Genomic DNA, 16,831 nt, shown 5'->3' with positions numbered 1-16,831 from the left:
ACTCTTATAAGCCCAGTTAAGTAAAGTTCACCACAAAAATGGTGAGATAATGAAGCACAATATGTTCCAGACCTATAGACTTGATTCTAATAATCAGAAGGTATCACCAAAGGAAAATGATGATGTATATCAGATATTACTTAAAACACTATTTTGCTGTATGACTTTAAATTTTCATAAGTTTAACCATGTTAAAAATTGTAAAGAAACAGACAGGCTGAAGACTTCTTATGAAATGTAAAGGTAACCTAAACATTTACAAACGACTGTAATCTTCAATCAAACAAGGTATTAACATTCCCATATTATTGTTACAGTGATCCTGGCACCGTTCGGTCTGGAAGGCACCCTGACGGGCCGCGAGTGGAGCGACGCGGACGCGGGCACGGCGCGACTACTCGACGCCTGGCGACAACTCTACCCGTTGGAGCAGGGCTGTGGCGCTGTCGAGGTACTTGTCTTACTTCCTATTGCATATTACCTTACTTCTTTAAGTTATCTTGATATGAAAACATAATATTCTGGTTATTTTCGATGAGAGTTGCTACCATTATTATTTGTAACATTTCTTCTATAGCCAGACCTAAATTCAATCTTTTTTCTGTTGCTTATCTTCGAATATTGAAAGATCCAATAATACTTTGCTCGGTCCTGGGATGACTCGAATCATGAGGTATTGGTCTCTCGCAGGGCCAATGTCTATTCTGCAAGGCAAGGGGTCTCAGGTTCTTACAGGGCCTGGCTCTATTCTGTAAGTTATATAAACGAGTGTATGATTAAATGGTTCCCTCCCCCCCCAGGTGGTATGCGGCGGCGCCCGCATGCGGTACCCGTGCCCGTACGTGCTGGTGACGCACATGGAGGCGGGCGCGGGCCCCGCGCGGCCCTCCGCCGCGCCCGCACGCACGCTCGCCGCGCTCACCACGCCCGCGCCGCACAAGGTACACTACTATACTATAGTCTATACTACTAGCCGACTAAGCTAACGTCAAACCCTACACTAGGATTTTTTCTTATGCTACTGTGTTTCCAAATACATCACACTAAAGTTAATAATACAGGCGAATTCTGTAACAAATTAAGAATTCAGTACAAATGGAATAGCACAGTTCTGCGCCAATCGTGCAGACTGCAGTGAGTTCTCCCACTCTATAATCCAATAAGAACTTCTGGGTAGTTGTTAGAACTAGAACCAATGGTTTATGTACTCGGTTTAAGTGCCTTGTTTTATCCTATCTAACATACATTCGCCGACATTTGTACAAATTCTTCTACAATATTACATGTCCATATAAAGTCGGAAGTGGGAAACAAAACTGTCTTTTAAGCTTTAAGATAAGTTTCGAGTTACACTTCCAATATTAAATAGTTAATGATGATGATGTCATTCATGAAACCAGAATGGCATTACGCTTTTATTCTAACACTAACATTAAGGTCCACTTATAACAATGTAATATCCCTTACGAATAACCATCCATTCAGCACTATAGTTATTTTCTACATAAAAAATAACATACGGTTATAATTCCAGGCTCCCGAGATCTGCTACGGTGAGGCTGCGGGCGACAAGACGGAAGACTTCATAGATCCCACCAGAAAAACTCCTTGTACCTGTGCGAAGTGAGTACTCAGCCATTACACTGCATAGTAGTGCTACTATATCGCGCATTTATATATTTATATTGTTGTTATTGCATTCACTAAGTACATGCACTGGAAAAGAACTCCTTAAAGGATAAACTTGATATATTTATGTCATCTCCGCAGTGCATATACTCAGCCAATGACATAAGTAGATAAGAGCAGTATATAGCAGTAGTTGTATGAAATTGTGTGTTATGCATCTATATTCTACGTATGACATGTATGAAAGACTATTATTACTCTATTTATCTGTATCTTTGCATTTTGAATGAGAGTTCCAGGCGAGTCTACCACTGAGCATAATTGAACCTTATGTTACAAACAATAAGTATCAATTTCCCGGTGGATGACGATATGTGTAGTTTAGTAAGTTAACAGGGTGTAGATCGATAGGTAGATGTTATGTATGTGAATGTTTTTTATTATATACTTAGCAATGATATAATTATTTGTAGTTACATAAGCAGTAGAGGGTACAGCTTAACCAATACACATAACGATGTTATGTGCATTGGTACTTATGACGAAGGAATTTGAAACTTAAGGCGTGAAATGTCTTCTACCTTCTTTATAAGCATTTAAAGCACTGCATTAACGTCTATTTTCGAAATCCTTCGTCAAACACGCGGCGACTCTTGTCACACTTTGATATCTCTTATACGAAATGGTTTGGATTAGTGAAATCGGTGTTTTTATGAACGTTACTATTGTAGAGTTGAGTTCGTTATTGCTATTGAATGGGCATGACAAAAATGTTAGAAATTAGATTTTGTTTCGCTGTAATACATACATCCTTAGATTTCCTAAAACAATATGATTGGCCGGATTTATAACTTCTTAAATCTCCTTCAAGTCTTGTTTAGTAATCGGGCTTTCGCGATTTTAAATCGTAATTAGACTAGAAAATGACGCGTTTCCATCGTTTCGTATGCTATAGTTATTGGGTCGCGTATCGAACCGCGTTTAAGACATCGCGTTACCGGGTCGGAGCAGGAGAAGTTAGTACCGCGCGAGAAGTGTTGAGTAGAGCCGGTGTAGGGGGTAAGAGATGTGTGGTGTGCCGGGGCGCGGATGTGGCAGCCGCTTGTGTGTGCAGATGGCGGCGGCGGCGCGCGGGCCGGCCGGCGCCCTTCCACCGCCGCGCGGCCCGGCCGCCGCGCCCGGCCCACTCCGCCCACTCCGCCCACCCCGCCCACTCCGCCCACTCCGCCCACGCCGCGCAGTGAGTACACCATGCCGGCCCGCTTCACGCCGCATGACCTGTTGCCTCTAAACTATCATTTATTCTATTCTATACTGCATGCGACATATTTATCGAATGCTGATATTTATCATACGAATTGCATGTTTTGTGTCTTATCATATTTGTGTCTAATCAAACATCGTCGTGTATTTGACAACCTTATTATGTTCGGCTGATTAATTAATTGTTAATTAAGAAATATCAGTACATGCTGTAAGTGCGGCTGGAATAATGCTGTTAACGTTGCTTCGCGTTCAGAAATAACTAGTAAAGTGTCAGTTTTACTTCTAATTTCAATCAAAATATAACGAGTTCGTCTCTAACCGAAATATGTCACAATAAAATGCACCCATGGCAAAATTACTTTCTTTTTAAAAGTTATTTCCTAGTAAAACTGGCACTAAAGCCGTTATTATAATATTTTACTGACTATTTAACGTACATATAATCAATTTAACTCCTCAAATACTGTCATTATAACTAGCTTTACGCAAAACACTGATAAATTGATTTATTGGTATGATAATGTAGTAACGGCAATTGCGATATAATTTACATTTATTCCGCTAAGATACGAAATGATAATGTTGTCAATAGTCATCTTGGAAGTCCAAGACACTACAACCTATACAATTAATATTACTTAAGGAAATTATAATGAAACCTCGCCTCATTAATGTTCACACATTTTCTAGAACTTGCTACACTATCATCGCTTGTAATATGTCAACAATACTTCAGTTATTGCGAAGATTGAAAATAATGGGACTTTTGTAACAGTTGAACAAACTTCAGTTAATTAAATCGTGCTCGAGGTAATTAATTCAAGTTTGTAACAGTTCCGTTATGTTTTTGTTGAATTCAGTGCACTTTTGTTTCAGTTACAGCAACAAGGTTGCACGTTACACCTCATGTTTGTTGCAGCTTATATCAATACTTGAAAAAAATCACAGTGCACTGAATTTAGAATGCTAATCTTTGTACATGGAGCTTTAAAAAAATTAAGAAGTTTATAAAAGCTTTGACAGTTACAAGCGATGGGGTTGCAGCAACAAGTTACGGTACACATGATAACATCTACCTTTCATTCGGGGGTCCACTCGCCATGTCGTCTGTTCTAGTCCATGGGTCTATCGTTCATGGGTACCATTCATTATATCAGAGGTTCATTGGTGAAAGTGAAGGAATTAAACATTTACTACCGTTTTAAGGGTCCACAAACATTTTCTTCTGAAATAATCGTCTTTGGGTGAAGAAGCAGAACATTTGGTTGCATTGTTTTGTTTGTTGTTATGTTACACCTGTGTTTGTTTATCATGGGTTTATTGTGATGTGTTGGTACATGGTTCATCGTTCACTTTCACTTGGGGGCCTCATGTATTGCCTGTATATGGGTGGTTAAAGTAATATTGTGTGTGTCAGGGGCCCGGGCGCGGCGTGTTCCCCGGCCAGCTGTGGCGGAGGCTCCCCTGCCCCGGGCGGCTCCGCCCCACCCTCCGCTGGAGCACCACCACCCTCGCCACATCACCAGCCCTTGCCTAATCACCAGGTATGTTACATCTATTTCGTATAAGTCTACAGATTATTTTAAACATATGTTTTACGCTTTGTATAGACCAGTCCCAGGCAGTTACGCTTACTTATAGAACAATTTTTATGCCTGGACTTATTGGACATCTACTTTGCAATAGTTGCATTAGGTATTTAATGAAGTATTTTTGAAGATTATTACAGCAAATTTCGAGATTAAAATACCAACAGTACTTCTTTATGGATTCTTATTTTAAATTTAAAAATTAATGTAAATTCTTGTGTTTGTGTTAATTAGTCAACGGGCATAGTACCAACGACGTTACATACGCCTGCGCCGACGCCGGACCCGCACGCTCCACCCACTCCCGCGCCGCCATCGTTACCGCCGCCCAAAACTTATACCCAGGTAAGAAAGAGATCCTAGCTTACCAAAGCGCATACCAAACTGATTAGATGAATGTTTGAAGATAAAAGTTATGTTGTTTGATTGATTCTGTGTTATGAATAAGAGAAAAGGAGCTATAATTAAGTTTTGAAGAATGGAATAGTAAGTGGCTAATACCCGAATACTGAAATGCTTTTCAATTTTAAGTTGTACTTAAATATCGTGCTATCTATGTCTTTCCATAAAGAATTGGTAGTGACAGAACTATATTTGAGAGCGTCTTAAAATTGAGTGGCGTTTGAGTATTTGGACATAAGTGATTCCAACCTGCCCCCCCCCCCCCAGCAGGGCTCCCCCGGCTGCGTGTGGCGCCGTCCGACGCTGCCTGCGCCGGCGCCGCGCACCGACCCGCTGGAGGACGAGCACGCGCTGCACATGCTCTACGACTACACCACCGTGCACGCCTGGTACGTACCCACACTGTATAATGTACAGAGTTTAAACAAATAAAGGGCTATAACCAATTTGTTTGTAATGTTCACTAAGCTGTATAGTTATAAGATCTTATTATATCTATCATATAATAAGATCTTATAACTTTTATTATACTCGTTTCCAACTGATTACGGCATCATTGTACACTACACGACTTTATTATGAATGGAATAGTTTTCATTTTAATAATATGAAGCTTATTATAGGTTGTATTGTTCTAATGTTAAATCCTTAGTAACATGCGAGTGATACGGACACGTCACGATGAAGCTGACGTGGCGTGAATCTTTAGCCTCGCTACATTGTACACCAGTTTGCGCATCAATACATCTCGAGCTCTGTTTATTGTGTTCAATACTTGGTAACATTCACGTTGAAATATATGAAGGAGAAATATCTCGGGACTGATCACAAGATGTGTCTATTGCTAAAATAGGCCTTCCCAATGATTATCAGATTGATCAGTTGGAAGTGGCTTGCAGCCATACTGATGAATGTAACAACAATTAAAACAGCAGTGCTTTGACTGCCAACAAAAATCTGTTGAAGACAAATCCTTTGCTAGCGCCAGTGGCTTTTGCCCCCCTGACGTTTGATGTGTTTAATATCTATATTATTTGTCCAGTAAGTTTATGGTTTTGTGTAGGTTGGAGCACCCAGTGAAGCGGTTCAAGTCGTCCCAGAGCAGTTTCCGCGAGGAGATGGCGCTGGGCGCGGGCGCGGCCGGCGACCTGTACGCGGGACACGACCACACCAAGATGGCCGCCATGCGGGACTCGCAGCTCGACCTCAAGCATGAGAAACTCGACCATAACGTCAGTACACTTGCTGTTATTATCTTTTATAGGCGATACTTTCATAACAATTGATTAAAGATGATAATGTATTGCTGACTAGTTCTTATGTTAGAAATTTCACAAAATTTCTACTTTTAATTGAATTGGATAACATTTTAATTACAGTAACTTACTTTATAAAGATAAATAGAACTATTGCCATTGTAAAATGCTCGATTCATTTTGTAACATACTATAGTAACTTTAAACAAAATCTATAATTTGTCGTACAGGAGGATACGAAAGAGTACAAGAATCTGTTCACGTCGGACGGCCTGTGTCCGACGCTGAAGGACCTGGAGCAAATATTCGACAACTCGGACGACGCGGCCAGCGGCGATGAGACGGTAAGACTTGTGAGTGTACACCCTTCTTATATTATACTAGTTTGTAGTGTGTGTTGTTTGTTACCTTATGATAAAGTTACATTGTTTAATAGATTTATAAAATAACATTGCATGTTATTGCAAGTCATGAAAGTATATGTACATATTAAATATTTATAATCTCAAAATTTTAACTAGAGAATGCTCGGCGTAGTTATGTTGGAATAGTTGGCGAGTATATAACGTGTCGGCGTCCAGTTGCAGGTGGCGACACCCCCCGACTCGACCAAGTGCGGCGAGGAGTCCCGCTGCGGGCGCGGCTGCCCGCGGGCCGAGGAGCTGAGCAAGATGTTCCCCACGCCGCCCAGCATGGAGGCGCACGCGCAGGCCTCGCCCGGCTTCTCGCTGCCCGACGACGCCACGCCGCTGCGCGCCGGCTCGCCGCCGCCCGACCAGGCCATCGAGGACTGGTCGTACGTGTTCAAGCCGCCCACGCTGTACAAGTACGTGGGCTCGTCCAAGTACGCGCCGCTCACGTCGCTGCCCAGCCAGCTGCTGCCGCCCGTCACGCTGCCGCCGCACGCCGTGTACCGCCCGCGCTACCAGGACCACGACCACGACCGCGACACGCCCAAGGCCCGCGACGACGCCGACGCCGACGCCGCGCGCCCGCAGCCCGGAGTCAAGCGCTCCGCGCCGCCCACACCGGAGACTCGCGACGCGCGCCCGCGCCGGCCCTGTGACACGGCGCCGGCCGGGACCGGCCCCGGGCCGCGGACTGGCACGACGACGACGTCGACGTCGTGCGTGGCAGTGTCCCGGACGTCCCGGCGCGGGCCGGACTCAGCCCCGGCGGCCCCGCACGCGGCGTGCCCGCTCATGCTCAACGTGCTGCTGGCCGACACCGTGCTCAACGTCTTCCGAGACCACAACTTCGACAGCTGCACGCTCTGCGTCTGTAATGCCGGACCCAAGGTACGCACACGTTTTATACTATGCTACTACATTTATTATGTTACTAAAGATTTCAATAAATATAGCAATTTTCTACGAGTAAATGTAATGTAACAAAACAAACTATTGTTTGTAGGTGGTAGGCAACATCCGCGGCGCGGACGCAGCGACGTACCTGTCTGGCTGCACGGGTATGGGCGGGAGCGGGGGCGCGGGGGGCGCGTCCCCTGCCTCCGCGGACGACGAGCCCTCCCACTGCACCTGTGGCTTTAGCGCCATACTCAACCGACGACGGGCGCACCGAGCCGGACTCTTCTATGAGGTAACGCCTTATTTATAAAGTAAAAGCTATGAAAATGGACAAGTATTGAATGCTAGAGGATATATAATGTAAAGTAATCACTGCTTTCCATGTAATGTAATGAGTGAGACATTTTATTAACCTGTACATCCTGCAGGACGAGATGGAGATCACGGGCCTGGCGGAGGAGCCCGGACTGGGCAGCCAGGGCGCGGGGCTGGGCGAGGTGGCGCGGGTGGTGCTGGCCCACAGCGCGGGCCCCGCGGGCGGCCCCGCCTCGGCCCTGGCGCGGGCCGCCACCGCCGCCGCCACGCACCCGCCCACGGACGAACTGCGGCTCAACCTACTCGAGTACGTATCTCATTTTATTAACCTTTATACACACGTCTTTGAAACATCAGTATCATAGTAGAGGCTACCATTTCTCTACTCATCAAATATCGTTATATTCGCGTCATGAATATTCAATGATTACACATTGATATTATAGCAATGAATAAAAGGAATAGTACGATTTCCAACATTTAGTAACGTGTGTCTCCATACAGGTACACGGACGGCGGCACGGCGGCTGCGCGCGCGCTGCGTGCGTCGGTGAGCGGGTCCAGCCTCAGTCCGCTGGCCGCGCCCCCCGCCGCACCCCCCGCCGTGCATCGCTGGCCCTTCATCGGCGCACGCGCACCGCGCTCCTCCCGCGACGTAGTCAGGTACAATCTTACACTTTTACTCGATTATAATTTATTCATAACTGTGACTTCCTCACGTTGCACTTAAAGAAACATAAATTATTAACCACATTGTTGAACTCGTCCTCAGATTGATGCGGCGATTAAGACCTCTGTTACAAGACGCTATCCAGAAGCGTTGTTGTGGTGCGCGCATGTGGGACGGAGTGACGGGCCCCCTGACGTGGAGACAGTTCCACCGCCTGGCGGGGCGCGGCAACGAGGACCTCTGCGAGCCGCAGCCCGTGCCGCCGCTACTCGTGGGCCACGACCGCGACTGGATCTCCTTGTCTCCCTACGCGCTGCGGCACTGGGAGCGCCTGGCGCTGGAGCCCTACTCGTACGCGCGGGACGTGGCCTACGTCGTCCTGGCCGCCGACTGCGACGCTCTCACCGAGCCGCTCCGCGCCTTCTTCCGCGAGCTGTCGGCCGCGTACGAGGCCTGTCGCCTGGGCCGCCACCAGCCCATCTCGCGCCTGGCACGTGACGGCCTCGTGCGCTGCGCGCCCAGCTCGCGGCCCGAGCGCGACGACTGGACGGGGCCATTACCCTCCGGCCGGCTAGCGGCGCATCTGCGCGCCTACGGAGATACACTGCGGAGCTCCCTGCTGCCGCAGCTGGCCGCGCTGTCGCTGGACAAGACGCTGCTGGAGCCCGCGGAGCGCGCCGAGCGGACGGAAGCCATGCGGCCGCCGTCCACGCCGGAGCACCCCGCCACGCCGGGCGGCGCCGGCGGCAACACGGACACGGAGGCCGAGCCCGCGGCGGGTGGCGCAGCGCCCGGGGCGGCGGCAAACGCGGCCGCCTGGGACTCGGACGAGGCGGGCGCGCCCGCGCTCGTGCTCTACGTCGTGGAGCCGCCCGCGGCGCACGCGCACCGCCCGCACGCGCTGCACGCGCTGCTGCGCCTCGCCGCGCGGGTCATGGACCATCTGCACCACCACAACCCACTCGTCAAGGTACACATGTCCTGCGACCTACATCTTACGGATCATATTTTCAAAAAATTATAACTCATTGATCAGTCATTCATTTATACCAACTTGTGTATTGTCGAATCTCCCCTAACATCGTGTTATGTCCAGATCATCTCCCTGGAGAGTGTGTGTGCCCGGTGGGGCCTGGGCTGCAACACGGAGGCCACGAGCGTGGGCAGCACGGCCAGCGCGGGCGGCGGCGGGGGCGCGGGGGGCGCGGCCGACGTGCGCGCGCTGGCCTTCAGCGTGTTCAGCGGGGCGCGCCGCCTGCTGCAGCATCACGCCAACGGGAAGTCGCTCACTGGCTTCGGCACCGCCGCCGACGCCAACCTCTTCCTGCAAGGCAAAGACGTCAGTACCACTACCATTCTATTTCATAGTTATTGTGGCAAAAGTTCAGCACATCTTTGTTATGTTTTTGTTTAACACTTCTTAATGAAATTCCCATGACGACACAGGAAAAGAATCGCGAGCCATACAAGTTGTTCTCCCCGGCGTGGGTGCTGGCGGCGCCGCGCGCGCTGAAGGAGGTGGCGGAGACGTGGGGGCAGGGCGGCGGCGAGCAGGGCGGCGTGCTGTTCCTGGCCTACTGCCTGAGCCACGACCAGCGCTGGCTGCTGGCCGCCGCCACGGACGCGCGCGGCGAGCTGCTCGACACCGCCGCCATCAACATACACGTGCCGCACAGGTACGACACATACCACTTTGCCAACACTGTACACAATAGACAAAATCAAAGCATATCTGGTGTCAACGGCGAATATATCATCGTGTTTGTAGCAGACGAAACAAAAGTCGACATAGCATACATTTATTTATTTAATCTTGAATATACAATACAATTGCATGGCATCTGTACATCCGTCGGTCGACATAGCCTAGCGTTTAAATAAGCTGTAACAGTAGGCAGCATAGCTAAGAGAACCGACGGCCGTCGCTTTTGGACTATTGAAATATCCCAATTTGAAGCTCAAGTTACTGCGTCAGTGTGTCTTATCTCTAATTAATGGCATCAGTTCAAACTCATCCAGGTCACGTCGACGGCGGAGTGGTCCGGCGCGGCGGCTGGGGCTAACCAAGCTGATGGACTTCACACTCGGAGTCATGAGCCAGGCTGCGCAGCCCTGGCGCCTCGTCGTCGGCAGGGTCGGCCGCATCGGACATGGGGAACTTAAGGGTAAGATTCTTGACTAGCACAGTTATAATGAATACATTACATACATTCATACATTACACATATACATTATTAGTCAAGTCATTACGACAGTATTTTTTTAGCACATCCTTGGTTGAGTAGAACGTGACATAACGATGCGTGTTGTAGGTTGGAGCTGGCTCCTGTCCCGCAAGCACCTGGTGCGGGCGTCGGCCACGCTGCGCGAGATCTGCAGCAGCTGCACGGTCCTGTACCCGGGCGGCGTGCCCTGCATCCTGTCGGCCTGCCTGGTCTCCACGGAGCCCGACTCCTGCCTGCGCCTCATGGCCGACCGCTTCACGCCCGACGAGCGCTTCTCGCAGGCCTCCATACAGTCGCACCTGCACACTCCGCGGGACGTCACCGCCACGCATATACTCGTCTTCCCCACCTCCGCTACCACACAGGTATGGCATTCTATCATTCATTCAACATACACATGTCATGTTTGTGTATACATTGCTCACACTACTTACTGTTTCGTTATACTATCTAGAACAATTTTATTTATGCTAATTTATTTTTTGTATTATGCAGTCAAATCAGATGCCCTTCGAGCCACCCATGGCGAACGGCGAGGACAGCGATATGATGTTCTTGAACGTGGACATGGGTGACGAGGATATGGGGGAAGACAACATGACGGACCTGTTGATCGGCGACATGTTCAACAACATGTGGGCCGCGGGCAGCCCGCGCCGCACTGACGACGACCCCGCCGGCAGCCCCCAGGCACACCACCATCACCAAGCTGCCTTCCACCACCAGGACGACAACACCACTGTAAGATTATCTACATATTTTGTCTGTGCGAGTATTGTATGTGTAGTGAAGTACTTGATATTAACGAGTATATCCCTTATGGCAGGAGGCGGTGGGTGCGCTGCTGCAGCAGCCCCTGGCGCTGGGCTACATGGTGTCGACGGCCCCGCTGGGCGCCATGCCGGCGTGGTGGTGGGCGGGCTGCGCGCACCTGCGCGACGCCTGCCCCGCCTTCCTCAAGACGGCGCTGCACCTGCACGCCGGCTCGCTGCAGGCCGCCGACGACTACACGTCGCTCACGCAGCGCCGCGACCACAACACGCACCCGCTCGACTCGCAGACCACCACCGACGTGCTCAGGTATTAATGACTCTAAGCCGCCGCCCGCTGACTGGCTGACTTACTCATTGTCTGGTTATTTGTACTGACGGCCACCTCGTTCCAGATACGTGCTGGAGGGCTACAACGCGCTGTCGTGGCTGGCCCTGGACGGCAACACGCACGACCGCCTGTCGTGCCTGCCGCTGCACGTGCAGGTGCTGATGCAGCTGTACCACACGGCGGCGGCGCTGGGCTAGGGCCCGGCTACTTGTGATCCTCATACTACAGTGCCCATGTGCAGTGCGGTGTTAGTGTGTCGTGTTTGTGATGAAACTCAATATCCTCAGTGACATGTGTTGGTGATTGTGAAGCAACGGATCTGAATGAAAACTGGAATTACTTAAAATAATATAGTATTGTGCAGGAAGCCTTATTATAAATTCTGTCAAACCACTTATAGATTGCACATGTTAAAAAGGCACTACATGTTTCATACCGATGTGATATGATCATGCCTGGCTAAATACTAGTTATTAGAGTAAATTATTGGAGTTGGTATTGGAATGGTATTTGTAGTGGGCAAATGGGTAATATTTATTTTAAAAGACATTATTGAATACTATTAAACTTGAAAAATTACAATAGTAAATTGACTTGTATGTCTGTCTCAGACATATTAATAGCTGCAAATAAATAAATACCTTAATAATTATGTTTATCTATTGTAATACTACCCATCTGTCACTACATGTTAAGTAAGGTAAATGACTAAAAGGCAGCGTATATGTAGACTTGTAGTTGATGACAGTACTTAGATAAATTAACTAGTAGGGAGTGTAAGTCAAAGGCCTCGTTACGGTATGTTATTGTTGTCAAGTGTTGGTGTGTCGCCTACGTCTTGTAGGGGACCGTGTTAACGTGCAGTATTCACTGTGTTTAGTAACATCATATACAGAAGTAACATGTTTTAGCAATAATTTCACATTATTCTCTCATACTTCTTATTTATTAACATTATTCTTAATTGCTCTTATATGCTTGTCTAAAGCAAATATGAGCTAGGACAAAATCTTACATTTAATTTTAATAAACTAAGTTATTGCTAGAACAAGTTACTCAACTAAAATGTATTGTGTTCCTTTCTAAACAAAGTGAGTATTCCTGCAAACAGAGTTCTAAAATGAAATATCAAAAGTGTTATAAATTAATTACTAGGAAAATTTTTAAATGCAAGCTAGTTAAGCCGGGGATTAGAATTTATAAGTTCGATCACAAAATATGGTCCAATTTGGCATGTAAACCGTTTTACATATTGTATACATTTATGTATCATTCATTCTCGTCAAAAAGCATTTTATTCTTATTTTATTTATCACCAAAAAAGCGAATATTAAAAAGTTTAAAAAAAACTTGTTTAACTTAGCCAATGAGTGCCAGACACATACACACAAAAGTAAACAAAAAAAACTTACCAGTGTCAACTTTCGGATACGCAATTTGTGCAATTAAACATTTTATGTTATTTATTTTCAATCAGTTTTAATATTTCTAGTGGTTATTATCACATATTGAATATGTGCAACATTGAATTAGTATTTAACAGGTTCCACACAAACAGAAAACTTCCAAACAGTCTTGTCCATATAAAAATACATACTTCCTGATCTCTCATTCCAGAATCGAAAGTGAACCTCATTTTATATAGCATACTTTTTATTTAGACAGCCACAGTTGAACAGCATCCACAAATTAATAATATAAATGTAGAAAAATTATAATAATTCGCCAAGATGGCTACATGCAAATGAATAAGATTTTTATATGGGAATGATGTAATTAGATAGTCAATTGCTCACAATATCCCTTTTCTCTATTATACCTCAAATATTTTCACACCTCGACAAAATCTTCCATGGATTTTAATTGTAATTAGTATTAAAATTATTAGCAAAATACTTAATTATGCAACTTAACATTAGTAAAGGACAAGTTGAATTCATACAATTTTACATTATAATGCAATGTAGATGATTTTGAATTTAGCTTTTTGAGCTTAAATTTCGGATCCCCTATACTCATGCTAATAATTCACATCAAGTTTTATTTTGATCTCAATAGCTACTGGATTGATACTGAATATTTTACACAGGCCAATGTCCAAGGTATGGCTTGACATAATGTGCATACACAGTATTCAAATTATTTTATTTATCATTTTGAACAGGGCAATTCCATAACAGTGATGTTAACATAAAAACATCACATGATTGCAAATGTTCAAACTGGCACACCCTGTAATATTTGTTTCATAAAATGACGTCACAATATTTACATCTGCTACCATCATGGTGCAGTGTATGTATTAATGTAATATATTTTTGTAATTTTTCGTTATTTTAATAAACCGGTATGAATTACCAAAGGAGTTAGATATGTATAGTATTTTAGATATTTTTTTACTGACATTTCTAATTAAATCGTCCACCAAAACATCTCACTTATTATATAACGACATTAGTCGACTTGTTCATTCATGCATTATTTTTGTAGGCTTTTTCGAAAATTAAAACGGCAATATAACTTTGTCGTTTTAAATGTTCTATGCGACTTTGCTTTGCAAATCATGTATAGGTAACAATCTAGGGAATTAGTAAAATTGACCACTGACATATAACTTGAATTATGTAATGCTGTACAGTTTTGTACGAGGGAACAAACACTCAATATTACTTCACACGAGTACCGCATTGCACTCGGGATTCTAGTGAAAACCAATGTTCAAATTATATAATTCTTTAATGTTAAAAATCAATATGGTGTACCAACAGTAACAATTCTATGACATACAGATTTACAAGTAAATATTTCTCATGATAATTCAATCCTGATATACTGTAAATGTGTGATACTCTCATAGTAGCCAATGCTTTTGTCGTGATTCTTCTGTCATCTACATTACTCACACAGTATAGTAACTGTGTCCAGTATTGAGGTGAAGAAAAAACACAATCAAAGCAGTTAATATTGTGGAAGTGTTACACAATTACACTGCAGAAAGCTAATTAGTAACACCAATAGTCTATGGTTAGATAAAATAAAATAGTGATAAAAAGAGCCCCCTAGATGATGTTCGAAGTAGCATTTGTATAATTAGACATTGTCGTTTTATAACAAAAACATAAAATGGAGCCATTTGAAACAACAGAAGAGCGTGTTGATAGGTCGAATCTCCGACAGTTTGTAGTTATAATGAAATTTTCTATTTTAATATATTATTAAAGCGTAAGAGTAGGGAGGTGTGCTGTGAAACAAATATGTAAATATGTCCGATGCGTGGTTTGGATCGTGTATTACTCATTTTTTATTGATATATTATTCCATTTTTAATCTTATTTCTGTGGACTGAGTTCGGAAAAATCAAAAATCCTTAATCAATTTTTCGTATTGAACAAATTATCAGAAATCAGATTGTAAATTATTTTTTGTTGCTTAGTACCTAATTATTTTTTGTATTGTCAAGTGATGGTAGGCAATTTGTACAGGTTTTGTATGTAATGCGCGTGCGCAACGCCGCGGCGGTTTGCATAACTTATTTAATTGTAGACGCGGCCTGCCCGCAACTTAACTGAATTATGCCTAGTTGAATATGAAATGTTTTAAATGTGTTACAGCATTTGAGAATATTTAATGATGTTGTATATAGTTTATTATTTTGTTTTGTAAAACGACATTTTGTACATATACTCGATGTAGTATCGAATACCGTTATTTGCCCACATTGCCGTATAATGGAGCACGTTTTAAAGAAACCACTCGTAATATTTTGTACAGTTGTTAAGCGAGATTCGTAGTTGAATGGATTATTTTAAGGATTTCGTTTTTTTGACTTTTTTGTTATTGTGAATTTGTCAATTTTTTTAGGGAATTGGGATCGTACTGTACATAGACCTCACCATTTTGTCATATATTAGTTGTAAGCGGTCAAATCTGATGATTGATGTGGAAATCAAATTTTCTAAATGGAGCAATCATTAGAAATTCGTAAAACAAAATTAGTGTAATACTTGATATTAATATAACTTTATAAATAACTGTGAAAATAGGTAATAATAATTATGAATAAAATATTACATATTTAAATAGCATTGTTTCATTTTATGGTTTTTTAATATTACAAATCAAACTTAGTGAATTCTAAGTTAAATGTTGGTGGAACTTGACAAGATTGTGTCACGACTGCAGCTATGGTAATTAAAAAAAAAAGTGACTGCACAGTTAGCCTTGGCTGAGCAACTGACTGCTATGCAATGTGTTGGTTTGACGGAACAACTCTTTGTGTGATCCACAGATTGTTGTTCCGGTTCTGGGTGTCATGTGTATGTGAAATTGTATGTTTGTAAACGCACCCAAGACACAGGAGAAAATCCTAATGGATAGCAACATTATTTAAAAATAAAAGCTGAATATTGGTCCTCTGCGGATTATTCTGTGGTTCGGTGCCTAGCATACAATGGTCTTTATGAATTCGATACAAAAATTATATTTTTTTCTTCTTCTTACGTCTTCTAACCACGGCGGCGGGTGCGATGATGTTGTGACGCTCGGTACGTTTACCAGCAGCGTTGATAATAGGTTCGATTCCCGGGTCGACACAAAGTCAGTGTTACACGCAACGCTTACTGTATCACACTCCAGACAACAAACTTTGTGGATCGACGTCATCGACGTAGACTAATTAATATATTATTAGTGAGTATAATTTTGACCCAACGCCACTTGAGTCCAGTAGCCTCTTTCCTAATCGACGTAGGCTCGATTTAGACTGAAAAACCATAGAATCCAGGACATCCACTAAGAGAAAGAGCCGTATTCAGTTTATTATATAGCCAGCCTATAGCCAATTTGTTGATTCATTCATTCTTTCAATATATCATTTTACATCATCGAACGATAGTTTACATATTAAGCACATAAGCGCCGCGCCGTCAGGGTTTAAAAAAGTTACTCATACGGCACAGATGGCATTTAGAAAAAAAAGTCTAAAGCAAATCTATTGAAATTGATTGAAATCTACTGCAAACTCAAATCATTTATTGCATTCATGTGTACATCCAGATGATACATAATTAGG

At 44.3% G+C, this 16,831-nt stretch overlaps 1 protein-coding gene across 10 annotated transcripts in view; it reads left to right on the top strand.

Moving 5' to 3' along the window:
- Positions 1–15,840, top strand: part of LOC118267287 (mediator of RNA polymerase II transcription subunit 13) — a 58,680-nt gene extending 42,840 nt beyond the window's left edge. The window contains exons 6-26 of one of the 10 annotated variants that reach the window (XM_050703279.1): positions 318–451; positions 801–941; positions 1,535–1,623; positions 2,744–2,869; positions 4,313–4,439; positions 4,719–4,829; positions 5,157–5,275; positions 5,950–6,118; positions 6,373–6,495; positions 6,730–7,440; positions 7,556–7,741; positions 7,878–8,071; positions 8,269–8,427; positions 8,537–9,404; positions 9,531–9,773; positions 9,881–10,110; positions 10,454–10,599; positions 10,747–11,024; positions 11,155–11,400; positions 11,486–11,739; positions 11,825–15,840. In XM_050703279.1, the coding sequence (XP_050559236.1) occupies positions 318–451; positions 801–941; positions 1,535–1,623; positions 2,744–2,869; positions 4,313–4,439; positions 4,719–4,829; positions 5,157–5,275; positions 5,950–6,118; positions 6,373–6,495; positions 6,730–7,440; positions 7,556–7,741; positions 7,878–8,071; positions 8,269–8,427; positions 8,537–9,404; positions 9,531–9,773; positions 9,881–10,110; positions 10,454–10,599; positions 10,747–11,024; positions 11,155–11,400; positions 11,486–11,739; positions 11,825–11,957 (4,787 nt within the window). In that variant the 3' untranslated portion in view covers positions 11,958–15,840. Of the gene's footprint in view, positions 1–317; positions 452–800; positions 942–1,534; positions 1,624–2,743; positions 2,870–4,312; positions 4,440–4,718; positions 4,830–5,153; positions 5,276–5,949; positions 6,119–6,372; positions 6,496–6,723; positions 7,441–7,555; positions 7,742–7,877; positions 8,072–8,268; positions 8,428–8,536; positions 9,405–9,530; positions 9,774–9,880; positions 10,111–10,438; positions 10,600–10,746; positions 11,025–11,154; positions 11,401–11,485; positions 11,740–11,824 lie in introns of all 10 variants that reach the window. The other 9 variants (XM_050703272.1, XM_050703276.1, XM_050703274.1 and 6 more) reach the window with 9 other exon arrangements.
- Positions 15,841–16,831: the final 991 nt, after the last annotated feature.

Source organism: Spodoptera frugiperda, chromosome 23 (assembly GCF_023101765.2).
Source record: "Spodoptera frugiperda isolate SF20-4 chromosome 23, AGI-APGP_CSIRO_Sfru_2.0, whole genome shotgun sequence".
In the NCBI taxonomy this organism is placed as follows: Eukaryota; Metazoa; Arthropoda; class Insecta; order Lepidoptera; family Noctuidae; genus Spodoptera; species Spodoptera frugiperda.
This window is presented reverse-complemented; position numbering and strand designations above follow the sequence as displayed.